At 52.8% G+C, this 26,489-nt stretch overlaps 1 protein-coding gene across 2 annotated transcripts; it reads right to left on the bottom strand.

Moving 5' to 3' along the window:
• Positions 1–4,334: 4,334 nt before the first annotated feature.
• On the bottom strand, positions 4,335–25,711 carry IGFBP5 (insulin like growth factor binding protein 5). 2 transcript variants are annotated; one of them, XM_027121924.1, is made up of 5 exons: positions 24,169–25,711; positions 9,931–10,160; positions 9,503–9,622; positions 8,183–8,305; positions 4,335–8,067 (listed from the first exon to the last, which is right to left on the bottom strand). In XM_027121924.1, the coding sequence occupies exons 1-5, from the start codon at positions 24,500–24,502 to the stop codon at positions 8,038–8,040; spliced, it is 837 nt and encodes a 278-aa protein (XP_026977725.1). In that variant the 5' UTR covers positions 24,503–25,711; the 3' UTR covers positions 4,335–8,037. The 2 variants fall into 2 exon arrangements, with proteins under 2 accessions (XP_026977725.1, XP_026977735.1); XM_027121934.1 differs by having other exon boundaries at positions 7,955–8,305; positions 24,169–25,708.
• Positions 25,712–26,489: the final 778 nt, after the last annotated feature.

Genomic DNA, 26,489 nt, shown 5'->3' with positions numbered 1-26,489 from the left:
GTGTGTGTGTGTGTGTGTGTGTGTGTGTGTGTGTGTGTGTGTGTGTGGTGGGGTTCAGACAGAGGGGCCAGCGTGAGCTACACAATAAACATGGAGACCTGCCGATGGCTGAGGTTGCCTATGGTATGGGAGGTGCAGGGCGAGGAGGGCCCACCAGGAAGGACCTTGGGTGTCTTGATGAAGGATTTTAAGACCGAATGCTCTCAGAGTCAAGGAAGGAGTTTAGGAAGAGGACGACATGACTGGATCTGTGTTTTAGAAAGTGAACTCTGACTGCGATGTGTAGCATGGAGGACACGGGTGGGGATGGAAGGTCCTGGCAGGAAGAAACTGTAGTGATCCAGGTGAGAAGTGAGCGTGGTCTGAACCGGGCAGGGCAGGTGCTGAGAACGGTCAGATTGGAGAGCTGTTGGTGAAGTCGTTTATTCCTGAGATTTGGGGACTTATTAGACGTTGGGGATTAAGGAGGGCTGGGTTTGGCAATTGGGTAGATGCCATTCTCTGAGAGAGCAAAGGGAGGAGAGAGATGGAGAGGGAAGATGAAGAGGGGAGAGTTTAAGAGGGAAGATGAGTTCAAATTTTGTTCGGGGTTTTGAACTGGTGCTTTTAAGGTATAAAGTGAAATAAGACAGGTGAAGTATCTGAGCTTACAGTACGAGTTCAGTTTTGGACACCTTGAACTTGAGTTGTCTGGGGGACTTTGAGTGGAGAAGATATCCTCAACTTTCCCCTCATCCCGACATCCAGTTCATGAACAAGTCCCATCGGCTCTAAGCACAAGATACTCTTCCAGACTCTGACAAGTACAGGTTTCTGGTAACTGAGTATACTGCTGAACTGAATGAATAAGTATTCTCAGAACTCTAATGGAAAACTGATGAATTCATAAAAGTGCTAACAAAAGATCAAGATGAAAAAACAATTAATTACTGAGTGAACTGATGAGGATGATTATAATTTTTGTGACTTTCTGTTTGAATTAAAAAAAAAATCCCACAAGGACTCAGAGGCAAAAAATATACAAATCAATTTTCACTGCAAAGTAAAGGAGCTGTTACAGTGGAGGATCCCTGGACTGAATGTCAATATCATGACATAGTATGAGTGTGTTTCGTGTTTGGTAATTGCAATCATTGCTGCTTCTGTTGTGGTCATCCATTTACAATGCTTGGTGTCAGTTCACTTATCTCTTGTAAAAATAAAATACAGGGCTTCCCTGGTGGCGAAGTGGTTGAGAGTCCGCCTGCCGATGCAGGGGACGCGGGTTCATGCCCCAGTCTGGGAAGATCCCACGTGCCGCGGAGCGCCTGGGCCCGTGAGTCATGGCCGCTGAGCCTGCGCGTCAGGAGCCTGTGCTCCGCAGAGGGAGAGGCCACAGCAGGGAGAGCCCCGCCTACCAAAAAAAAAAAAAAAAAATACAGTGTGTGTGTGTGAAAAAAAAAAGAGATACTTTTCCTACCCATCCCCTTCTCTCCCTCTCCTCTGTTGCCTACACAGCAGGAGAGGGGATGGTTGATGGAGGAGATGGGGAAGCAGCAGGCAGGGAGAGAGAAGGAAGGGGACTGTCCCTTGGAAACAGAGGAGGACTGATGGGGGAGGTGGGAGAGAACATGACGGAGGTTGACTCCATAGGGGTTGGGATGAGAAGATAGGACGCTCTCAGAGGCGGGTCTTGGTTTTCTCTGATAGCGAGAAGGCAGTATGAGGAGGAACGTGAGAGTGTGTTGGGGAACCTGGGAGGTTCCCCAGGCAGGATCTGGAGGTTGGGGATTCTGTGGCGGTGTCAGCCCACACGATGCTGGGACTTTCTCCAGCAGGGCACAGTGGGGCTGTGCAGGAGTGACAAGGGGAGGTTTATCCAGGGCCGAGGGGCTGCAGGGCAGGTGGCACCCAGACAAGTAGATGCTAACAGTGGAGCCACGGGCTCCAGGATCCCCGGGGAAGAGTCGGGGAGGGTTGATGACTCGAACAGCAGAATAGGGGAGACCAAAGGCTCTCGTTCTCCACTGAGTAAAACGCTGATGTTGCAGCGCCCTCACTCCATTTCTCTCACTGGAATAGTTGACCGTGCTTGGAATGGGAGAGGGGGATCTTCAGATTTGCCATGCGGAACCCTTGAGGGCGCCCAGGCTCGGAGAGGGGCTTCAGTGGATGGAGGTGAGACCGTGGAGTTGAGAGTGACCCCAGGCCCCAGCCCAGTCCTACCGGCTCCCAAGGCCCCCCGGGTAAACATGTGGTCAGCAGCTCTGGGTCCCAATGATGAACTGTATAGGGAGGGGGTGGGACCAGGTGCACAGCAGCCCGGAGCCAGGTCCCAAATGACGTGGGTACCTGAGCGGGATGTCCGGAGGTGAGGGTTGGAGGAGTAGGGGGCATGGTGGGGTGGGCCTGGGGGTGGCATGGGCCCTGAAGGGGGAGCAAGTCTGAGAAGAATCCTGGCCCCCTCCTGCCCCCCACGCACCCCAGGCAGTACGTGGATGAGCAGCTGCCAGCGGAGAGGCCAGGAGACAGTCCCGGGGCAGGTGATGCCATGTGGCCTGACCTGGACCACACGGCCTTCCTGCGTGCCACTCTTCCTGTCCCCGCCCAGCACAACTCATCAGCACTCCCGCCCAGGAAAGTGAGGAAGGCCGGTCCGTCTCTGGCCTCCCAACGCAGCTGTCACACCCTCCAATCTCTGCCGTCAGGGCGCTGGCTGAACGACTGCACATCTGCAAAGCTGTGTACGGGCCCAGTGGTCTCAGGGAAGAGAGCTTCAGTGGTGCTTCCGAAGGACACATGCCCAATGACAGGCCAGCCCCTTGCCAGGCAGGGACACTCCCAATGTCTCTGCTTTGCCATGTGACTCGGACGGGGCAGGGCACCGGAGGGGGGGGGGGTGTCCGGGTCGGGCAGAGTGGAGATGCCCCCAACTCTGTCCCCTTGCTGTGCCCATGGATGGAGGCCCTTGTTGGAGGTGGTCAGGGGGGTGCATGAAGGGCAGTGCCCTGCTGTGGGCTCGCAGGTAAAGAGGGGACATGGAGATGAGGAGAAGCGGCCGGAGGAAGGAAGGGCGGATGGTAGAACAGTGTAGGAATTGTGGTCCTTACGCCGCTGGAGGGTTGAAATCAGAGTTACTAGCCATTTCATAACTTTCCTCTTCAGCGGGTGGAAATGGCAACGGGGTGCTGGGCAAGAGCAGGAGGTAGGATTCACCTCTGCCAGAGGTTCCCAGGAGTTGAGAGCTTGAGAGGAACATTCTAGCATTGCCTTCCTTAAAGTCCTCTCTGAGGAGAAGAGACCCATCATTTGCTTAGGAGTTGATTAAGATCGCTTTCTTTAGCAGCGGGAGCTGAGATTAGATGGTAAAAATGATAACAGTCCTAGTGCTAACGCTGCTGAACTGCAGGACCACCCTCCCGCCTAAGCGCCTTGTGTAGGGAACTCACTGAAAGGGTTTCCGAGAGATGGAGAAGGGGGCACCTGGGTTTGGGTCTGGGGGCCCCTCTGGAGGGAGCAGGCCCTGGTTTTGCCTCCACCTGGTCCTCTCTCCTTCCCTCTGTCCTCTCTCTCCCTTCGCCTACCTTCCCTGGACCCTCGGAGGAAGGTGACGCAGGCTAACTGAATGCATAACTTTATTAAATAAATGCTTTGTCACGACAAAAGACAAAGATCAAGGAGTAACATAAATTATAAGTTGAATAAATAGTATACAGCAATCTTCACTTTTTTAATAAAACGTGAGATCCTCAGGTTTTTTGTTTTGTTTTTTTTGTTTTTCTCGTTTTTTATTTCCTTACGTACAAAACACTAAACAGGAGGCGAGCTCTTCCACATTCAGGTGATTTTTTTCCCCCCGCTTTTTCTTTTTCTTTTTTTTTTCCACAAACAGGTTTTGTTTGTTGGTTTTTTGTTTTTTTTCATCCTTTTCACCAGTAAAGATTATGAGCATTTATTAACAAAAAAAAAGTTGAAAACAAAAAAAGAGGAGAGAATAGCGCTATGGTATGTATGTATGTCAAATTATAAAGAACTACAGTAATATGTGCTGTGGTTATTGCTGACTAAAAAACAAACAAACCGGTAGGCAACTCGGAATCTGAAGGAATCTTGTCTGACAACTGTCTATCCGTGTGGGCTACTGTGTGATGCTGGTGGTGGACGGTCCGGGACTCAGGCTGGTGGCCGAGGACCAGAGAGGCGGGGTGAACGGGTGCAGGGCGGCTGACCCCCCTCACCTCCCCTTTCTCCCATCCAAAAAAAGTTAAAGAGAGGAGGCCAGAGTCTGTGGAAATGGCTAAACTATATATTCCATTAGAAAACCAAGAAAGTATGTTTATAAAAAGACACCAAAAGCCTATGAGAAAAAAAAAGTGGAGAATAGTGCAAAATAAGTCTTGCACTTTAGTGGTTTTAAAAATAAAGACAGTACAACGCCCAGGTTGCTGGCCGGTAACCTCTGTTCCCTTGGCCCACTACCTCTCAAAATAGAGCCTCCTTTCTCTTGGAAGCCAAATCTGTCCTCTCCGAGACCAGAGGGTTGCTTCTCCTTGGCCCACTCCTCTCTGCAATTGTCATCTGAGCTGGATCCCTCTTGGGGGCTAAGTGGATGGAGTGGGGGGCACTGCCCCAGTTGGAGGGGGGCTGGGCAGTTGCTTGGTAGCCCTGTGGCTGCTGACGAGCTGGGCAGTGGGAGAGTGGTGGTCCAGGCCCGCCTCCCCGGAGGAGGTTGGCCCTGCTGGGTTACCATGGAGACCACAGAGGTGGTGATAGGGAAATGGGCGAGGGGACAAGGGATGGGACCACACAGGGCCTCCCATCCTCCCCCCCGTGTGGGGGCTAAATGTCTCCAGGCCTGTCTGTCCAGGCCTGGCTGTCCGAGAAACTTTCGAGTCTCTTCCGTCCCAGATGCCCTGCTTTGCCCCTGTGCGTGGGGCAGCTCTAGGGGCAGGGGGAATCAGTCCTGGCTAGGCCTCCCTAAGTGACCTGGCAGTAGAGGCGGACACAGGTCTTCACTGCCAGAGCGAGGCATGAGTCAAAGGGGGATGGGGAGAGACCTCCTGTTGGCGCAGTGGGCCAACGTTTAGACTTGAGGCCATAGAAAACCCAGAGCCTAAGGCCTCTGGGTGAGCAGACAGCGGCCAACAGGCAGCCTGGGGTCAAGAAGGTCCCTGCTCCGGGACTTCACAGCTGGAGCTCACCACACCTGCCTTCCCGCCACCTCACCTTCCTCAATGTCTGCTTCCCCATGGGCTCCCACCCTGGGCTCAGGCCAGACCTCCCTCTGTCTGAAGGTCCAGCATCCTCTAGGGAGTGGCCAGCTGACCAGAGTCCTCCCCCCGCCCCGTCCTCCCTGCAAGCACGAGAGAGAGACTCACAGGTTTGGGTTAGTCAGTGTGAGCTTTGGAGGCCTGAAGAGACGGGTGGCGTTAAAGCAGGTCCCAATCCCCCACCTTACGGCTGACGGCAAAGAGCCGATGGAAGGAGCACAGGCCCCTTCAAAGTCCAGTAAACAGCGGGAGGAAAAGACAGCCCCTCTCAGGAACCAGGAACCAGGTCCAGGCCTCGGGGGGTGGGGAGAGCTCTGCAAATCCCTGGTTCAGTCTTTTCTTAGGGGAAATGACCCCCCAGTATCCACTCGGTAGATCCCAGGTAGACGACTGATGAAGATGCAAAGAAAGAATGGGCGGAAAGAACAGTGAAGTGAGAAAGGCTGACGATACTGGCCTAAGACATTGAAATGTGAATCGGGCGCTTGTGGACAGTTGCGCAGAGAGCTGGGGCACGGTGACACAGCAGGTCGGGGAAGTCCTCACGGCTGCCAAACCCCTCAGGCCCTTTGTCCTGCGAAGATCGACTGCCTCTTCCATCCCAGCCAACCGTCCTGGCCAGGGAAGCAGGAGACATCCCCCCAAGTTCCAGCTGCAGGCTTTCCACTAGCTGGAGTGTGTTTGCTCCTTAGCTATCCCTCTTCACCGTCCCCAAGTTAGATGCTGGTGTGGTCTCCACGGCGTCATGTCATCAGGAAAGAGTGGAGAAAGCTGCGTTCACAGCGAGACAGGGTCTCCTTTGCCATGTCCAAGACCCTTCTCCTGGCCGGCGATCTCCATCCTCAGAGGGCAGCCCCAGGGCCGCCCACTTGTTGGGGGGAGTCCGTGGAGGATGGGATTTTTCTTGGTTCAAAGTCTGGCTGTCAAATGACAGCACCCCCCAAACACACATTCCCCGCTTGTCCTGGGCTTTTCCGCCATCCTCCACCCCAGGACGGAAGCCAGAACTGGCCGGAGTGGATGAAGAGCTTGAAACCCTCTCTGGCCTCAGTCCCTTATTGCAGGGTGAAGGTGGGCAGGTGAGCACATAGGCTTGTCCCTTCCAAACTATGGCTGGTCTCTACTGATCCTGTTTCTGTCCAGCCGCTACAGTCTAGAACCCATCGAAAGTTACCCACCTTCCCTGGATCCAAGGCCTGGATTAAGCACATTTCTCTCTTACAACCTGTTCCCCCATCTTCCTCTCTCCTTCCCCTTAAATTCCAGAGGCATTATCAGGTGGGGACCCAGGGAAGTGTCTCTTGGCTTTGTTCTCTTTTCTGTCGCTTCGCTCCAAAGCTAGAGCGGGACAGTCAGCCCCCTGTCTCTCCAGCTCTCTGCCCCTCGCTTCATCTACTCTGGCCTGAACAATCACTTTTACTGTTTCCCCATATTTAAACCTTTCACCTCCATCTCCCTCTTTGCCGTCTCTCATTTCAGTCTCTCTCCTGCTCTGCCAGCGTAAAGGCTGAAAGAGGCTTTCCAGAGGCAGGCTCTGTCCAGATGAAACAAAAAGGCTGGGCAGGACCAGGGGGTCGAACTTGGACCTATCGGGTTCACTGGGTGTGGGAGTCCAGAGACAGTGACTTCCCAAGGGTCTAAAGGTGAATGGGATGTCCTGGGGAGCTCGGTGGGTTCACCGCTGGGTGTGCTCATCCACCTGGCTTGGTGGTACATGAACACACACACATGGGAAATCACGAAAAAAATCCAACACTGTGTCCCACAAAGGGTTGAGTTTGCCGCTGCTCATGGGAGGCAGGCATTATGGGTTGTATTACAAGAAGATGGGTTTTCTTGGTTTTCCCAGAATAAGGACGCTCTTCAATGCCCCCAGAGGAACTACTTGGAAAAGTTAATGCAAACCTTTGACAGAAAGGAAGGAAGAAAGAAAAAAAATCAAGAAAATAGATTTATATGCCTATATAATACTATATGGAGCCTTGTAGATAAATACAAGCCCACTTTTTGTTTTTCCAGCCTATCCTCCCCCACAAAGGCTGTGCTAGCTGCGAACTGGATGCAACGAAGGGCTGAAACTACAGGCTTCATTCAGCGCAGAGTTTTAGCCGCCCTGGAAGAACCCATCTTCCCACTCTTGGGGGTGTGGATTGATTTCTCAGAGTCTGCAGGGGGAGTGAAATATGCACACATACTTCACATTCATGGATCCACTTAGGGACACCTACCTGTCTAATATCACTCAGTTATGAATTTGCTGTGTGTTGAGAGGAATGGAATGCATTTTAGGTTTTGTAAATTTGAGGGAGAGAGAACAGTGTCGGGGTGGGAGGAGAGGAAGGACCCGTCGAGCCGTGCAAGCTGCTGGCTGCAGGCGGAGATTGATCCAGGAGAGGCACTGACGCCTGTTGTCTTTTCCTTTCTCCCCCTGTGACCCATCCTAACTGGGCAAATTCCAAGGGTGTCATCGAAGGCCACACCTGGGGCTGCACCCGCTCTGCCCAAGCGGCTCCCCACCTCGGGCCGGGGCTGGACGTAAAGGCGGCTGCTTCCGGCCCACGCTCTGCTTTTCCTTCTTGTGACTACTAGTCTTCCCCTCTCTCACACACATCTGCTTCCCTCCCTTTTCTTTCTCTTGTTCTTCCTCTCTTGCCCTCCCTGTTCATTCAACTTGCCTCAAAAAGAAAAACTTTTTTAAAGGGGGGGGGTGTCTCCTTAGCTTTGTGCATCTCCGTTGTTGCCGTTTTCAAAGTTGAGACCTTGCCAGAGATTCCGAGGTCCTGTTTCTTCAAATAGATAGATATATGTATTTTCTTCCCTTAAATGAGATGAAATGAGTGGCGTCCTGGGGTGGAGGGAGGCACTGGCTGGAGTCGGGGCTGGGGGGGTGGGATGGGGTGAGGGAAAGATGGGGAGGGGACGCGTCACTCAACATTGCTGCTGTCGAAGGTGTGGCACTGAAAGTCCCCGTCCACATATTCCATGCCTGGCAGCTTCATCCCGTACTTGTCCACGCACCAGCAGATGCCACGTTTGCGGCCACGGGAAGGCTTGCACTGGGGTGGGAGAGTGACAGGCAGTGAGGATGGCTGTACCCCGAGGCTCTGCTCCTGCCTGGCCCTTCATCCTCCCTGCCTCAAGACAGATCCTCACCCCCGGAGAGTTGAGGGAGCTGTACCCAACCCTGGGGGTTCTGATGGCCACACTGCATGGGTGGACGGTGGGGGGGGGGGGGGGGGGGGGAAGTGCTGATTTAGGCAGTCTTCCCTAGGCAAGCTCTTACGACTTTGTTTCATGTCACCCATTCAGGGTCCTCCAACTTGGTATTTTCCAGAGAATGATATAACCTGATCATGATCATGATGATGAAAATGATGATAAATTAAATTGTTAAATAATCGTAGTAATAGGAGGCATCACTTGTATAGCTGTATCACCTACAAGGCACCGCCTAACACTTACTATATTGTAGGTACTGTTCTAAGTACTTTATAAAGATTAGTCCATTATTCCTCATAATCATGTGAGAATAATAGGTAAAATTATTCTCCATCTTACATGAGAAACTGGAGGCAGAGACATTGACTAACTGGGGTAAGAGGACACAGCTAGTAAACAGGAGAGCCAAGCACTCACGCAACGCTGTCTGGTTCTTGACTCCTAACCTAGAGGAGGGATGCCCTCATCAGAGTCATCTGGGAGGGCATTTGTTAGAAATGCGAATTCTCAGAGTCTGCCCGAGACCTACCATCAGAAACGCTGGGGTGGGACCAGCAATCAGTGTTTTAACAAGACCTCGGGGTGATACTGATGCCCTAGGAAGTCTGAGATCACTACCCTAAGGTAATGTGTACTCCTTAACGGGCTCACATGACTGCTTAATCAGCCGTTGCCCAAAGGGTAGCCTGGCTGTGAATGGGACACTAAATGGTTTCAAGTGGTATGTGGTTAAAACGTTTTAGAGTCATGTATATGTATATATTTATGTGTGCCTATCAGAAAATAACACATCCAACGTCTGACGTGACACAGTGATAGAAAGTTTCCTTTTTAGATGAATTCATGTATGTAAGGTGAATCATTAAAACGTCAGTAGATTATAGTGTAGGAGGGAATGGGGACAATCACGACTGTGACGGGGGCAAGGATTTTGGAGGTTTGGGACAAAGTGTTGTTAATGACAGAAATCCAGGCATTTAGAGGTGGAGGTTTCTGGCAAGTGCCCTGAACCTGGGGCTTAGCACGGGGCGTACCTGCTTTCTCTTGTAGAATCCTTTGCGGTCACAGTTGGGCAGGTACACGGCGCGGGGCACCATGCGCGGGCTGGCTTTGAGCTCCTGAAGGGAAGCCTCCATGTGCCTGCGGCAGGGACCCTGTGTGCGGACAGGAGGGGTGAGAGGCGTGCCAGGACCCGCGGGAACCACCAGGACGTGCAGAAAGCATGGCTGGGGTATGGGGGGGGGGGGCGTGGTAAAGGGTCTGTACGGAGAGTAACCGCCTTCTGTCCCCAATACCTGCCACCCAAGGTCTCCCTCCGCCTCGCCTGCCGCGCCCCCTGGGCGTATAAAGTGCTGGCACGCACGCTCATTTAGACGCGGGCTAAGGTGGAAAGCTGGGGCGGTGGCGGAGGCTGCGGGGTGTGGATGCAGAGGCGGATGGGGAGAGAATCCTTGAGACTCACCTGCTCAGACTCCTGTCTCATCTCAGGCGCAGAGATGACCCGGGGGTGGGCGGTGTTCTCAGCTCCCCCCACGAACTTGGACTGGGTCAGCTTCTTTCTGCGGTCCTTCTTCACGGCCTCGGCCTTCAGCTCGGAGATGCGGGTGTGCTTGGGTCGGAAAATCTTGGGCGAGTAGGTCTCCTCCGCCATCTCGGAGGTGGTCGGTTCCTCGTGCTCGCGGGAGTCTCTTTCTGCAGGGAGAAGGGGGCTGAGGCCCAGCCGTGCAGAGCCCGAGGCTCGAAGGATTGGGGTGAGGGCACGGGCTCTCTGCCCTCCTGGACTCGTCCAAACTGGGGAAAGCAGGGAACTGAGAACCAGGGCACGAGTCGACACTCGTGTAAGTGGTGGGAAATCCGGGGCAACTTCATGGGGTAGGAGAGTGTTGGAAAAGTCAGGCTGATACAGGAGGGGACGTCGGACAGGAGGGAGAGGATATTCTGGGGACGGGGAGGGCGAGGGCTGTGGGAAGGGGCTTGCTTGTTGGGGGGCTGGCTAAGTAGATGGGGTGGTGGCCGGAGGCGGGGCTGTGATGTAAGAACACATTCTGGAGACCTAGGCTGTGGGGGAAGTAGGCGATGGCCAGAACGTGGCCAAGAGGCCAAGTCCATCCTTTAGTGTTTTCGGAACTGCTGGAGTTGAGATATATCTGGAGCCGGGAAACCAAGGGCAGGAGGGTCCTGGGGTGTCTGGATGGGCAGGGGGGTGGGACCATCAGGCAGAACAGGAAGAGGGGAGCCGGGAAAGCCAGAAATGTGGGGTCTGGAGGGGATCAGTGCCGGCGGCTGGGGGTGACGTGGAAGCCCGGGGCCTTGCTTCCTTCTCAGAGCTGGCTCTGTGCTCTGTGCCCTGGGAGGCTGGGACATAACTCAGCTCCAGGCCAAGAGAGGCAGACTGCTGGCTGCGGGTGGAGTGGTTATATATAGCAGTGACTTGGTGACAGTCTATATTTAGCTGACTTATGACCTTTAAAGAACTAGGACTTTGTTCATTTATTTGTCGATCTGTTCATTCCAGCCTCCGGCCTTTTCTTGGTTCACAGATTTCCATGAAATTCTCATCTCACAGGCGCCCTTCTCTGGGTCCCTCCTCTCAGCGCCCTGATCTCACCAGCCTAGGCAGACCCAGGGCAGGAGGTCTTCGATTGCTCTTCCCAGGTGGGCAGGATGCCCAGGGTGAGAGCAGGTGTAGGGCAGGGGGGGTGCGGGCAGGGAACCCTGTCTTCACTGCCCTCTTTTCTTTTCAAATTCTAGAAAAAGAAAATAGGGCTTTGGGGGTGACCCTGAATAACTCAAATAGACTGAAGAAGAATCCGGTTGTCCACCCTCGCTGCTCTCACCGGGCTGCCCCGGAGCTGAGATGGCAAGGCATGGGTTGGGACATAGAAGGAGAGGAATCTGAGGAGGTGGTGTCGAGGAGAGGTGCAGGGAGGGAGCAGTTCTGTGAGAGGACACTGTTTGGTGTCCCCGGGGCAGGAGATTTCAGCCCCGGGGGAAGTTCCAGGTGTGTGTTAGGAGAGTCATGTGGAGGCCTGGCCTAACCTGGTCAGGATGGCAGGTGGCAGGAAGCACCCAAGCACCTGTTTGTCTCTTGGCTCGGGATTTGTCAGATTTAATCAAATAGGTAATCCAGTCCTTAAGTCCCGGGCAGGGAAGTGCCCCACCCTAAAGACACCTCCAGAGGTTTGCAGTGTCCTGGGTGGCGGCTGATTTGGGTATTTAGGAGAGGAAGGGAAGTAGTTTCTGGAGAAGAAGGTGTGAGAAAGCAAATGACAAAGCAGTGGGCAGGCTCTCCCTGAACAAAATTCAGTACCAGGATCCCTGTCCCCTTCCGGCCTTTCACTCCCTCTTCCCAGCATGTCCTGCCCTGTGCTCTGACTCTATCAAAACCCACCGGGATGATAAGTCAACAAGGTGATGCACCTGGCAGGTGGAATGGAGCCTTCCGGAGATTAGCTAACAGAGTGATGTTTTTGGCATAAACCAATTTTTCCTGGTTGTGGGATTAGCTAGGATGGGGGTGGGATGCAGGGTGGAGCAAGCTGATGTGGGGGACTCTGTGCAAAGTGAAAGATTAGGGCTCTGTTATCTAGTAATTCAGGCCCAAACCTGAGGCCCAGGTCTTGAGGGAGGGGGTGAGGAGAGGAAAAACGAACCATTGCCTAGTCACATCTTACTGAGTGACTTGACACTTCACTCAGACTCTCTGGGCATCCCCACGCACTCTGACCCTCGCTTGAGCAGTGGGGGAGGGGAGAGGGCAAGAGATGGTTGCCATTGAAAGGCTGGGAGCATTCTGGGTGTGCATGGCCACATGCCTTCCCCAATCAAGATTGTAACCAGGTGAAGGGAGGGGAGGAGGGCGAGAGGGCTGGGTGTGGGACGCATGGAGGAAGGATGAGCATCTCCTTTGGGGGCTGCTCTGGCCTGGCCCAGAGGGAAAGCAGACTGTCCACAGGGGCACCTGTGGATCTGGGCTCTTCACCAGGAGAGGTCCCCGGGGCTGCTTACTCCCAGTGGCTGGCTTTTCCAGCTCCCCGAATCCCTCCAATCGTCCGTCCCTGTGTCCACAAGTACACGCACCCATCCCAGCGGTTCTTAAAGATATCTGGGGTGGGAGTGCCACCCACCTTCTTCTGGTCACCTGTTTTGGGGGCCCCCTGTCCCTTTGGTCAGAGGATGTGATCCTCCAGATGCCGTTTCACCTTCTCTCACGGAGCTTCTCTCTCTGGCTTTGGTGGTCGTGGAAGTACATTGGCTAATGCCCACCCTCCCCCAGCGTCAGCAGCCCTTCTCAAGACTCTTCATATTTTAGGATCTTTGAGAAGTGCTGTGGCTGCCCTTAACCTTGACTCACCCTTCCTGGGAGGAGGATAGGGCTGTTAACAATGGTTCAGGAAACTTTGGGGCAATTTACTTTGACCTCTCTTGGTCTTATGTCCAAAAGTGTTAGCTTTGAGACTAAGCAAGGTTGATACTGGAGAACGAAGTGCCTTCTTTAAGGAACTCAAAGTACTTTTGCAAACCCTCTGTCCTTCCCCTGGCCTCACCAAGGCCGGGTTCCTGAGGGCGTACCCTCCCCAGTTTGCAGTCTCTTTGGCTGTTTCTGAAGGGCAGACTTAAAGTTTTGATGTGCCTCCCGGGTTTCAGTGCCACTTAACCCCATGGGACCTATTACTTAGGCAGCGGGAGAGTCGAGTATCAAAGATACTAATCAGGGTCTTGTGGTCACCTGTAGGTTCCAGAGAGACAGTGGAAACTTGGAGCGGAGCCAGGGCAGAGCCATGAAGATTAAAGGGCTGGAAAGTAAGACTGGAGCTGGGATGCCAGAGCCAACTAGCCCTACTCAGCTGCTTTGTAGCTGAGTCATAAATAGGCTTGCAATTTTGGAAGGGTTTAAGTTTTAGATAAAACAAGAAGGCACAAGTAGACTGGCAGCTCCTGAGCTGTTGCATCCAAAGAAAATGGAGCAAGGTTGCAGAAGGGATTTAGGTGGGATATAAGGGAGGACTTCCTGGTGAAGTTACCCTGCAATCTAGGGAACTTAGCAATGCAGTAGGTTCTGGAACCCAGTCGACCAGCATGTCAATACCTCCACACGGCCAGTAGGTGGCGGAGGAGACCGATGGCCGCAGAACACGTCCGTGGGGCTTCCTTGTAGGGACTGTAAACAATTTTAAAATCTGGAATTTGTGTGCCTCCCTCCCCTACTTCTCTGACAACCACCCCAATCCTCCCCTCTTTGTGTGTATGCGGCATGCATGGAAAGAGTCAGGGAGATGGACATGCACGGACTGGGAAGGACCCACGGGGGGTCAGGGTGGAGAAGGCAGGTGTGGGGCGGGGGCAATGCTATCAGTGTGTAACCCCCTGCTGTTTCTTTAATCTGCACCTGAAACACGGTCAGGGAAAGAAGGGAAACAGATCGAGGACCTCCCTTCCTATCTCTAGATGTTATTTTGAAAGGATTCTGCAGAGAGTGGGCAAGGGAATGTTCACTATTGTTCCCTCCTCTGGGAAGCTGTTGAGGCAGGGCCCTTTAACTCCATGATCTATCCAACAACTAAGGAAGCAAGGCTTCTCATATTGTCCCGATATTTACCTTTGGATAACTATGTGATTCTCTGCTCTGTTCTGCCCCCAGTCCTGCCACCCGGGCTCTCTGATGCTCCCAGCCCCTGCAGTGTTAGGGTGGGCAACTCAGTTTCTCCTTCCTTCATAAGGCGCTGTGCATTCACACTGATGCAGCAACATCCACTCCCCAGGGCAACACGAAAACCTGCCTGAGGACTGTGCCATCCTCATGTCCCAGTGAACCTTTTTTTTTTTGGCCACGCCATGAAGCTTGTGGGATCTTAGTTCCCCAACCAGGGATTGAACCAGGGCCCCGGCAGTGAAAGTGCTGAGTCTTAACCACTGGACCGCCAGGGAATTCCCCCAGTGAACCTTGAGTGTGTCTGGGTGCAGGCCCAGCCAGTGTGGACCCAGAGGCATCCCAGGGCGGGCACTGCTCCTCACAGCACAAGTGCCAATGCATGCTCCCTCCCCAAGCCCCACCACGGTCTCCAACCCGCCCTCTCACTGTAGTTCTCCCGCAGGCGCGGGGTGCTTTAGCAGCAGGACCAGGTACTTGCTCTTAGGAAGCCTTCTCATCCCACCTGCTCCCCGAGCCCAGCGATGGGGCGGGTCCAGTTGGGGACCTTCTGCTTCCTGCAATCGAACCTTCCACCCTAGGGCTGTGAGTCCTACCTTGGCACCATTAACAGCCTGGGCCCAGCCTGGTGTTTGTTTCCCACACTATCTTGACCTCATAATCAAACTTAGAGAAAATGGGTGGACCAGATATTGTGACTTTGCCTACGGAAATTGAAGAAGCTGAGGTGTACTTGGAACGTGCAGCTCAGGAAGGATGTGGGGCTTTGCCAGGCCACTTGGACCTGGGAGTAGTCTCTTTTCCTAGCCAGAAGACAAGAGGGGTTCACCCAGAATCTCTCTACAAGGAATGAAAAGGGGAGCTGGGTTTCCACTGCCTCTCATTCTAGCTCCCTCTGTGGAATTCAAACAGTAAGCTTCTTAAGGGGAGAACTTTGTCATTTATCTTGGTCTCTCCAGCCTATGGTCTTCAATAATCTTTAAATGGAGAGATGCGTGAATCTGCTCACGAGACAGCGCAGGAGGTCTAGGAGCAGTTCTGTAATGCCAGCTGCGGCATGTTAGAGCTCAGTGGATACCCTGAGGGGTCATGTCACCCATGCACCTGCCTTTAAACACAGGAGCTGCTGCAGAGGGAACAAGGCGGCAGGGAGGTGAGCCTCACAGGAGCGGGAAGAAGTAGGGTCCCCTGGATTTACTGGGCTTCTTTGATCTAAGACTGTGCTGTCCAATACAGTTGGAATGAATAAATATTAAGTCAGATCACAAACTCAGCTTCTCAGTTGCTCCAACCACATTTCTGCTGCTCAACAGCCACATGTGGCCAGTGGCTACTGTGTTGGACAGCGCAGATCGACGACACTTCCATCACTGCCGAAAACTCCCCTGGGCAGCTCATCCGAGGGCACTGATCCATGCCTGGGTATGGCTGGATTCTCCGTGCCTCCTCTCCACTTGGCCTTGTTTCCTAGCCAACCTGCAGTCTCCTGCTCTTTGCTACACGTAAGGCTTCTGCGAAAATGCTGGATCAGCTGCTCACTGTTTAAAAAGATGTGAGACGTGTCTCAGTCTCCTGAAGTTTGACCATTTCCCAGCTGCAGATGCCAAGAGACTCAATTACACTGTGTGTGCCTTTGCATAAAGAAAAAGGGGACGGGGCAGTAGGGAGGGCTGCAGAGCCTTCCAGGGGAGCTGCCCCGTCCCCGCTCCTACCCGTAACATCACTGACCAGAGCCTACCTTGCCCCAGTCTCTCTTGGAAGACTCTGTTTTCTTTTCCTCTGTGGTTAGTAACAGACATGCATGTTCTGGGCTCTTCTTCACCTGAATTATGGGCTGAGAAGGGAAGGAACACTGACTTCCCAAGAGGAAAAGAAACCCAAACGACTGTTACCCTAAGGAACCCGTTGCAAGAAGGGAGGAGTTGCAAAAAGACACTGGAGGGGAGCCTTGCTGACCTGGGGTACATGGCAGAGGCGGGGAGCAGATTCAGAGAGTTAGTGACTGGACAGAGAGAGCAACAGGCTTAGCCCCCTGAGCTCCTGTACAGCCCCCCGCCATTTCAGGCCAGGAAAACCAACGTGGGTATGTGACATCTCTATCCTGAGCACAGAAATAAAGACACCATAGAGCAAAGCAAAGAAACAGAGTCAGGAGCCAGACTACCAGCCCTTGACCTTCAGTCATCCTTCTTGGGAGGAAGATGGGGCTGCTAACCGTGGTTCAATAAATCCTGGTGCAGGTGTACTTTGACCTCTCTTAGTTGCTTCCTCTCCTCTCCTTGCCTTAGTTTTCTCATCTGAGTTATGGGGAGGATGACAACAGCCACTTCTCCATAGGGTTGTGAGGATTCTATGAGCTGCTACGTGCTAATGAACTCTCAGCGTAGGTCTCTGCCTTGGTAGGTCTCTGTTGCCTCCCACCTCCCTTGTTCCCATCATCAACTAAAAATCTGGTTGCTGTGATATGTGGCTGACAGGTGCCTACTTGTAGATCACAAGATCTCAGGTGCCTTGGACTGAAGAAAGGTCTGCTGGGAAGTGATGGCTCTACCTTCATCTCTGGGGAGACTGATTGCCAACCTCAGGTGAGAGGGGCTTTGCCCAAGAGCTTCTGAGGACTGCTTCCCACTTAGAGAACTCAGCCTGGGAGTCTGTCCTTTGTCTAATCCCATTCCTTCATGCTGCATTAAGGCACTAGGTCTTTTTACCTAAAGATGGAGAGAGAAAAGGTGACCCACCACCTTTCCGCAGTGTAGATACGGCAGGTGTCAAGTTGGTGACACTTGCCCAGAATGAAAGGCTGGGGTCCCACTCGCACATCCTCCACTGTAAAGGAAGGATCCTCCTTATTTTTTCTCCCCGGGGACAAACTAGGATTCAGGGCCATGACTCTGGCACACATTTCTTGATCCCTGGGCGGCAGCTGGTGATAAATTTACCCATAAGAGATACACACTTATGCGCAGCTCCCAAGATGAGTATATCCAGCCATCCAGTATCTCTCTAGACTTGGGGAAGGCACATGCTCAGTAGAAACGTCTCTATCTCTTTCCTATATACACCCCAAACCAGAAGGTAATGGAGGGGTGAGGTGGGGGGCAGCCTTGAATGGGGGAAGGGGAGATGAGGAGAGGCAGGAAGTGAGGGACCATTTCTCCGACCTGGCCACACTCCCACTGGTGACTTATCACGGCCCATTCAGAACAGCACAATTAAGTAGCCAAATTCCCTGAAAAGTCCTGTATGACCAGAAGGGGGCGGCAGGGAGCGGATGGTTTGAACACTTTTTTTTTTTTTCCCCTCCCAACCCTGGTTCCCCTAAGAAGAGAGACTTGCTAGGGGTCAAACAAGGGAGTCTGTCCTGTTTGGCAATTAAAGCTCAGACTCTTTTCCTTTTTGACTTCTTCGGGGCAGGAGGAGAGTAGAGACAGTATTTCCCTTCTCAGGTATGGGAGGGGCTTGCTGGTGGCCTCTGCCCTGTCCAGTTCGGTGGCCACTAGGTATATGTGGCTTTTGGCACTTGAAATGTGGCTAGTGGGACTGAATTTTAAGATTTATTTCATTTAAATTAAAAAAATATCCTTGGTTATTGGAAAACTTTTGAGTATATTTAGGGCAACTCAGGTATACGAATCTACTTTTCCAACTGTAAATCTTATGAAAACTAAAAATACAGATCAAGTATTTCCAATGAAAATTTGGTGTTTGAATTGAGATGTGCTGTAAATGTAAAATACACTTCAGATTTCAAAGACTTAACATGAAAGAATGTAAAATATCTCATTATAATTGCTTATTTTGAGTATATATGGAAATTATAATATTTTGGGTATGTTGAGTTAAAACATACAGTTAAAATTAATTCCACCTGTTTCTTTTTACCTTTTTTTTTTTTAAAAAAGTGACTCTTAGAAAGTTTGAAATTACATATGTATGTGGCTTGTATTATATTTCAGTCGGACAGTGCTGTTCTAAAGGGTGTGGAAGGAGAGCCATCTTCACTGAGGTGACAGGGAGACTGGGGAGCAGCTCCCCAGTACAGCTGTAATGGTACAATCTACCCAGTTCAGGATAATAGGGGCCCATGTAAAACATCTCTGCAAACCAGCAGAGGTCATATGAGGCTAGGTTCTGAGTGCAAATTCAATCTGGGTTTTGCTTCAGGATTTGGTAAGAGAAGGGCTGATCTCTGATGGTTTAAGTGAGGGATCAAAAATAAGATAACCTATTTACTTTAAAACACCCCCCAGGGCTCACCTGGTGGTCTAAGCCGGGGGTCCCCAGCCCCCAGGCCGCAGACCGATATTGGTCCGTGGCCTGTTAGGAACCGGGTCGCACAGCAGCAGGTGAGCAGGGAGAAAGCAAAGCTTCACCTGCCGCTCCCCATCACTGGCATTACCGCCTGGACCATTCCCCCTCACCCCTGCTTCCGGTCCGTAGAAAAATTGTCTTCCATGAAACCGGTCCCTGGTGCCAAAATCGTTGGGGACAGCTGGTCTAACCTATTGGGAAGACAGCCTTATCTGCCTCCTTCTTAAGAAACCCCCAAAGGAGGAGCTGCACCAGCAACCAGGATGTATGAGGATGGCTCCCAGCAATTCCTCAGATCAACGTGAGGCCCCAAGCTGTAATCTGGAGGGTTTCCTCTCCTCTCTTTCTGAAAGAGCTCCCACATACCTGACTACGTTCAAAAACCCGGTGACCTTCTCTCTCTCTTCCTTAACAACTTTTGTGGCATGTGGTTTTCTCTCTTTTTCTTCTGATGCGCAAATCCCCCAATCACTCCCTCACCCTCATCCCACCCCACCCGAGCTCAGATCTCATCATCTTGCTGCGCGGCTCCATGGAAGCCCGTGATGGTGGAGGCTGGTTGCCATGGGAAGCCGGCCACTTCTGTGCCGTGGGCTCCTTGGAGACTGTGGACCGCTGCCTAGCCAAGGAGCAGCGAGGGCCTGCCTGCCTGCCTGCCCGCATCAGGACAGCTCCCTGTCATTCAGGAAATGAGGTTTGGCACATGGACCTGAAGTCCTGACTGAACACACCACCCTCCTTGCCCCCATCCCAAACCACTGGCTTAAGCCAGCCTTGCTTGCAAGACCGTGCAGAAAAAGGGACAGAACGGGGAGGGATTGCAAATAAAGGGGTACTGCCTTCTCCACTTTGGCGTCACTTCACTTCTTCCCCTCAAATGGAGCACTCCCAGTTCTGAGTTCTTATTTCATCCTCACAACCCCCCCCCCCCCCCCCCCCCCCCCCCCCGCCCCCAAAGCTATGGGATGACAGCCTCGGGTAATATTTGCCAAAGACCTCATTGCAGGTTAGACCAGACTGAGGCCAGAGACCTAGTGACTTAAGGAAGAAAGCCAGGGAGAGCAGAATGGAGGCCTAGGCTCAACACGATTCTAAGGCTGAGTTCTCACCCTGGCTCTGCCTCTAACCCTGCGCCTAATTCTGGGCTAGTGACTTGCACTTAGGGCCTCAGAGTCCTCATCTGTAAAATGAGGGCCTTGACTGCCATGATGCCATGATCACTGCGGGTTCCTTCCAGCTGTAGCATTCTTTGGCCAACACCCAGACAATTCCTGGAGAGACTCTCGGACCTAGCTAAGTTGAGTGGCCAGGCAGGAAAGGCTACTTTGCCTCTCATAGAGATTTCCAGTCACTTCTCTGGATTTATATTTAAGAAGGAAAAAAAAAAAAAAAAGACATCATAACAGATATCATGGCAAGAATTGGAGCTTGAAACAAGAATGGGGGATTCTGTGGATATGGGGAGAGGGGACCAGAAGCTTAGAACTGGCTTTTTTAATTTGCTTATTTCTTCCTGCAGATATGTAATAAATCTTATTTTTTGGAAAACATATGTCCAGATTACATTTGAAGGATGGTCTCTGGGGGTTGCAACTTTTGGACCTACCATAGTAAAAATGCAAAACAAAATCTCAAACAAAAGCTCACCAAACAGCCTCCTCCCTCTTCACTTCTGCTTCCAGTGGGACCTCATTGGTACCTGGTCTGTTTACGGTGTTCTTCCAATTTCTGGAGGCAATAGACCTGGAGTGTGGTGGCCCTTCTCCAAAATTTTATTTTCCATACATTAAATAACTGAGTTTCAAAGACACTGCTCAGGTACAAAGTAAAAACTTTAGATAACAAAAATCACCTTCTTTTCCTGTTAGCACCTTCCCCCTTACCCCACCCCCCCCTTCCCCATTAAGGGGACCAGGGTTTCTGCTGGGATTCCTGCTCCCATGCCCTTTGCCGTGACCCTCATGGTGACCTCTGGCTCCTAGGTCAGGCTGGTCCCCCCTCTGCAGCTGCAAGCCCACCTGCCTGCTCAAATCCAATCCAAGCCCCAGGACTAACGCACAGCTGCTCCAAGTTAAAACTGAAGCCCTCAGGGGAAGGCCTTGGAGTTGGGGCATGGAGAAGGGGGTGGGATGGGAGGGAGGGATAAGAAAGGGGTCAGGGTGGAGGTGGGGAGGGTAGGGGGAGAAGTGGAAAGAAAATGAGCTCTCACTGTGGCCAACTGTGCTTGCTCTTCCAGTCTGAACTGACAAAGCAGAAAGAGGGGGAAGGGAGGGGAGGGGGAAGGCAAGAAAAGTCAAGTTAAAAGCACCCTCTCTTGTCTTCCCAGCTCCCATTTTGGTTGGCTCAGGGCACAGCCAGCCTCTTAAAGACTTGTTTCAAAGGGAGGGGATACGGGTGGGAAAGGAATCTGTCTCCTTCAGTTTTCCGTGATCTTGTTCAACCCAGACAAAAATTTGGCCAATAAACCTAACTCTGGAACTTGATTTCAACATGGCATTTGGACCAGGCTGAGAATGGAAGCCAGGGTGCTGGAGGGCCAAACCCCTCAAAGAAGCAAAGGCGGAATTCATTTTTATTTAGGTAATTTTTCTTTCTTTCCCAGAAGCATATTTTCTGTTCTTCCTCTCTTATTTCTAAATGACAGAACTGAAACCCAGAACCCACTTCTCCCTGTATCCCAAACTTAATATCTCACAGGCACAAGAGAGATCTTCCAGACCCGGGCAAGTATGTGCGCCAGTAAAGCCGCAAGGCTCCTTCTCCAAACAAAGCTGAGAGCAAAGCTCGGTCCTTCCTTGACTCGACCCAGCTCGCCCATATTTATTGAGCTCGGTCCAATAAATAACTCCTGTCTCCCGCCTCCCTCTAGCCCTCCCTCACATTGCCCTCTGTTTCTATATCTATCTTTGCCCCTGAACTGGCCAGAATAAAATGCAGGGCCTGGAGCGCTCCCGGCACCAGGCTCGCGGGCGGACGCCCTCTCCCGTTGCTCAGCAACGCACCTAGCAAAACACCAGTCCCCTCCCGCCCTCCGCTCTTCCTCCCAGAAGCTTTGGCTGCCTGCCATCTCGCTCTCCTCAGCTCCCCATTTCTGATTCTAGAAATGCACTTTTTTTTTTTGGTTGGAAAACCCCCCTAAATCTCTCTCTCTCCATATATTTTTTGATATATGTACATATGTATATTATCATCTATGTCTGTATCTAAATTTGGGGCAAATCCAAGTTCGCACTGCTGGTATCGGTAGGGAGGAGTGGTGGTGGAGTGTCAGGGGGCAGTAATTTTGCCTAAAGGAGCTGACACTCTCCTCCCTCTCTCTGTTTGTTGAGCTTACTTTAAGTACCGTCGCTGCACCATCTCCAACTTTTGGGGGACCCACCCAGTGGTTTTCGGGCTGAAAAGCTCTAGCCAGGAGAGCCCACTCCCATCCCATCCATCCGGGAGGAAGGCGTCAACTCCGGCCACCGGTCAAGGGCAGCCATCCAGCGACTACAGTGGGTTAGGCACCTGCTTTAGGCGGGTGGAGTCTTCCAGAGGGATGGGGATGGGGATGCGGGAGGGGGAGGAAGGCTGCTCCGTGTTGGTCCAGAGGCACCTTGAAGGTGGGGGCTGAGGAAGGGGCTGCAGAGAAGTCTAAAAGTCATCTTGCTTGGGACAAAAGCGTGTGTGTGTGTGTGTGTGTTGGGTTGAACTGGAAAGTTGGATGCGCCCGTTTGCTCTCCCAGCAGCTGCGCGCGCGGGCACCTCCACACCAACCACATCACACCAACCATACGGTTGGGCAAATAAAAATGGGGCCAGAAGGCGGCTGAGCGATAGCTTGTATGCTTTCGATGTGACCGGATTGTTACCCAGAGCGCTCGCTTCCAAGCCAGGAAATCGATTCATACCCCACCCCCCACCCCGTGCTAAGCTTTTCCAAATCCACATCCCACAAGATGAAGGCGAGGGGGACCGCCTTTGAAAAGTGGCTCTTAATAAAAATAACTTCACAAACCGGCCTCTGGGGCCTCTGGGGCCTGCACGTTGCTCTCTCTCCCTTTTTGCAGGCTGCAGTCTGGAGAAAGACTACCTCTTGCAAAGCTGGAGGGACGGCCTCCTGCGACAGGCAAAACCTGCAGGGTTTGTGGGCATCCAGGTCGAACCCAGGAAAGGTCTCCCGCCTCTTCTCAAGCGCCAACGCACTCCTTTCTTACATGACAGTGTCTGTAGTGTGCAGTTAAGAAAACTCACGTTGGGGTGCTCGTAATGGAAGGGGATAGGAGGTAAGAAGAGCATTGTCCCAGTAATAAAATACTACACAGAATAAACATTATTTAGCTAAGTCTGAACCCCTTTGGGAGAGGACCGATAACGACGTCTCAGAACCCAGACTCTTGTGTAGAGTTCATTAAACTTTTGCTAAAAATTTAAGATCAAGTAACTTTCCAAAAGGAAACCCAGTCTAAGGGGCGCAGAACTGTTCTGATTGAAAAGTAGAGCTCTGTCAATCTTTTAAGCCCGAGACTCCTGGCACTGAGACTTTGGGGGCGGGGCAACCCGGAGGCGGGGCTACTTGGAGGCGGAGGGGAGGCTCCGGGAGCTTGGCTTTTCCGTCTCCGCCCCCTTAATTTTGCATTCTGCGTTTCCAGGGCCCCTCTTCCATTTACACCACGCCCACTTGTGATCTGGTTTGAGAGCTTGAGGGGCAACGCGGGAGAGTGGGCGATTAGCACTGGCGGGGGAGCTGTGATGTCTGAATTTCATGCCTCTTCTGGCTTCCCAACCCTGTATCCACCTTTCTTCCTAGGTAAAATCTGAATTGGGGCACGGGAAAAGGAGTTAGATTCGGGGACAAACACCAGCCCTGGAACACCAAACCCTTCCTTCTTATCTCTTTCCATCACTCCCGCCCTCCCCCACTTACCGCCTCACCACCTTCCCGCCGCCTCTGAGCTTGGCTAAAGTAATCTTTCCCTTCCAGGGAGGAAAAACGGTATTTTGCATTTCAGTATGTTGTATAATTGACCACGGTCAATCCGATCGAGTCAAGAGCAATGGGTGTGCACGTGGGAGGGGCATCGAAGTCCCCACCCAAAAGGCATTAGCTACCAAGGGTGCGTGCGTGCGTGCGTGTGTTATGTGTGCATGTGAGTGTGCGTGTGTGTCTGGTGGGGTAGGAGAATAGAAACGTCAAGGAGGGACTGGGGGGGGTGGGTAGGGGGCTGGGAAGGGCAAAGGTGTAATTACCACAGAAGACCGGTGACGCCTCTCTCTCTCCAGGTCCCCAGTTAAAGCAATATTTTAACAAAAGACATTATTTTTTTTCAAGTTCAGGAAAAAAAAAAAAAAACCCAACAAACCCACCCCACAACATATTGGGTAGATGGGGGTGGTGGAGAGGGAGTTAATAATGTAAGGTGTACATTTTCGGACTGGAGATTCAGTACCTGGGGATTTGGACCTGGAGACCGAATAGGATCTTAGAGTCAGTGTTTAGTCGAGGGGGGAGGGGTGGGGTGGAGGAGGTGTGGGCAGGAGCGAGGAAAAGAAGCGAAAACAGGGAGAGCCTCGGCTAGACAGTAACCCGGGTCAGGATCGGCCAGGGTTCCAATCCCGAGGGGCAAGGACCCTCCCCGCCCTCCTCCCGGGATGCACCCAGGCTCTAAGCCACTTGCTGGGCAGAGCGCGCCGGGCCAGCCTGTGCCGTGTCCCCCGCCCGTGCGCCGCATAGCTGCCTGGCACACTGAGCGTGCTCACCGATCTTGGCTTGCTCGCGGTAGCTCTTTTCGTTGAGGCAAACCCCGCGGCCGTGCAGCAGGGCATGCAGCGGCTTCTCCTCGTCCTGCCGGGGGAGGCAGCGCAGCCCCTGGGCGCAGCGCTCAGTATAGACGCCGCACGACTGCCCCTCGGCCAGGGCGCAGGTCATGCAGCAGCCGCAGCCCGGCTCCTTGACCAGCTCACAGCCCAGGGGGCTGGGGGGGCACATGGAGAGGGCTTTCTCGTCGCAGGGCTCACAGTGCACGAAGGAGCCCAGGCCCTGGGCCGGTCCCGCACAGGCGGCCAGAAGCAGGAGGACCGCGGTGAGCACCATCTTCTCCGAGTCTCCCCCTTTACCTGGGGCGGGGCAGGAGCGCGAGAATGAAGGGAGAAGGGGGCCAAGAGGGCGCGCGGAGAATTGTTTTTTCTTTTGAAAATTTCTGGCAGGTAGAGCAGGTGGCCTCCGCCAGACAACTGCAAAATGTAGGGAGCGATGGAGGGCTGGGGTGCCTGCAAGCAAGTCTCAGTTGCAAAGATTACGGACTTGCAACAGGTAGGGGAAAAAAGAGCAGCGCCAGGTGCACGCAGAGGGATCGGAGGCGGGAGAAACAACCCCTCCCCAAGCCTGACCTGGTCAGAACAACCCCTGGGGCCAAAAATTATTCACCCCAAAACCACCACCGGAATAATGAGATCGGAGGCTGTGGAGGAGGGGGTGCGGGGGGAGAAAAATAGATTCGTCTTCAAAATTATTGTTTAAAATCTCAAAGTGCACCCGGTTCCTTTCTAACCCTCAGCTGCCAGCGGCGCGCGGCTGCCTCGGAACAGGTAAAAGGCGGAGGCTGCAGCCGCGAGGGTGGGGGGAAAATGTGGAAATAGAGGAAAAAAAAAAAAAAGACCAAATCCAAGCCCCTAACACCTCTTTTCTCCCACTCTGCCAGCACCTCTTCGAAATTCGCAGGTTCTGCGTGAAGCCCGAAGCAGGGTGCAAACGGAGAAGGGGGTGATGAAAAGGAGGAAAAAAAGAAAAGAAACAAAAAAAAAGGAAAAAACCCACACCGCTTTGCAGCTCTTTCCTAGCTCTTTTTCCCCGGCAGAAGTTTCCAAAGAGACTACGGGCTCCGGTCGAGCAGGCGCTTTTAAATAGACGGCCCCTGGCTGCCAGCCAGTTTGTAGCTGCAATTTGAGCTCCCCAACACCCAACCCAGGCAAGGATGCCAAGGAGTACAAACTCACACGGGGTGGGGGTGGGGAGAGGCCTTCTAGACACACGGGGGCTCCCCTTCGCCGCCCGAACAGCGCCCTCCTCTCCCGGAGTGGAGAAAGGGCCGCGGGGAACGGGGCTCGGACTGCCCAGAGCGGGCAGGAGGCGGGGGGCGAGTGAAGGAGAGTTCTTCGCAGCACGGTGGATACAATACGGAGTAACCCGTCTCCCGGTCCCTCCCACCCCTTAACTAGCCAAGGCCCAGGCTGGAGGGAGAAGTATTTTCTTATTAGCCAACTGGATATATACAGTGCCCAAGAAATTCTTCCTTAGCTTTGGGAAATGGCTGGCTGCTGGTTTTTGAGTGACCAAGTAACGTGTGTGTGTGTGTGTGTGTGTGTGTGCGCGCGCGCGCGCGCGCGCGCGCTCTCTGTCTCTGTCTCTCTGTCTCTCTGTCTCTCTCTGTCTCTCTCTGTCTCTGTCTGTCTCTCTCTGTCTCTCTCTCTCGCATGTATGTGTTGGGGTGGGCGTTAGTGTAGGGTGGCCAGTGATGGGTGGTGACTGAAAAGAAAAAGAAAGAAAAGAAAAACTGAATTTCCCCCCTAAAAATCTGGGGAAGGGGATTTAATGTAGTGTTTCTGTTGCTGGCGGAGTGACTGTCTTTCGTCACAGGGTGAAGAAGTGGCCACTTTCCTTCAGTTACACTGTTAGCCCCGGGCAGCTGTGTGTGTGTGTGTGTGTGTGTGTGTGTGTGTGTGTGTGTGTACTTGCTCGAAGGGACAGTCATAGCAGCAGCATTGTAGGCAGCAGTGAGTTACAGAGACTGGCACTGCGGAGGAAAGCTAGGTCTGAAAATCTTGCCTGGAGGCCTGAAGTGTCCTGGTGTGGGGTTGTCAGAGGGAAGGTAGGCAGAGTGGAGTCATCCTTCCCCTCCAGGTTCTTTGAAAGGGGTATTTCCACTGGTCAGGGCCGCATCCCTGGAGGGACTGGGTGACAAACCAGAGGGACCCCCTGTTATGAGGGACACTGGTGCCAGCAGGCACAGCCCAGGAATCGGAGCCGACGTCACCACTGGACTTGCCAATCCCGACCAGGAACACTGTTATCCCTTTTGGAA

Source organism: Aethalodelphis obliquidens, unplaced genomic scaffold (genome assembly GCF_003676395.1).
Source record: "Aethalodelphis obliquidens isolate GAN/ISIS:26980383/991018 unplaced genomic scaffold, ASM367639v1 scaffold2, whole genome shotgun sequence".
Lineage (NCBI taxonomy): Eukaryota > Metazoa > Chordata > Mammalia > Artiodactyla > Delphinidae > Aethalodelphis > Aethalodelphis obliquidens.
This window is presented reverse-complemented; position numbering and strand designations above follow the sequence as displayed.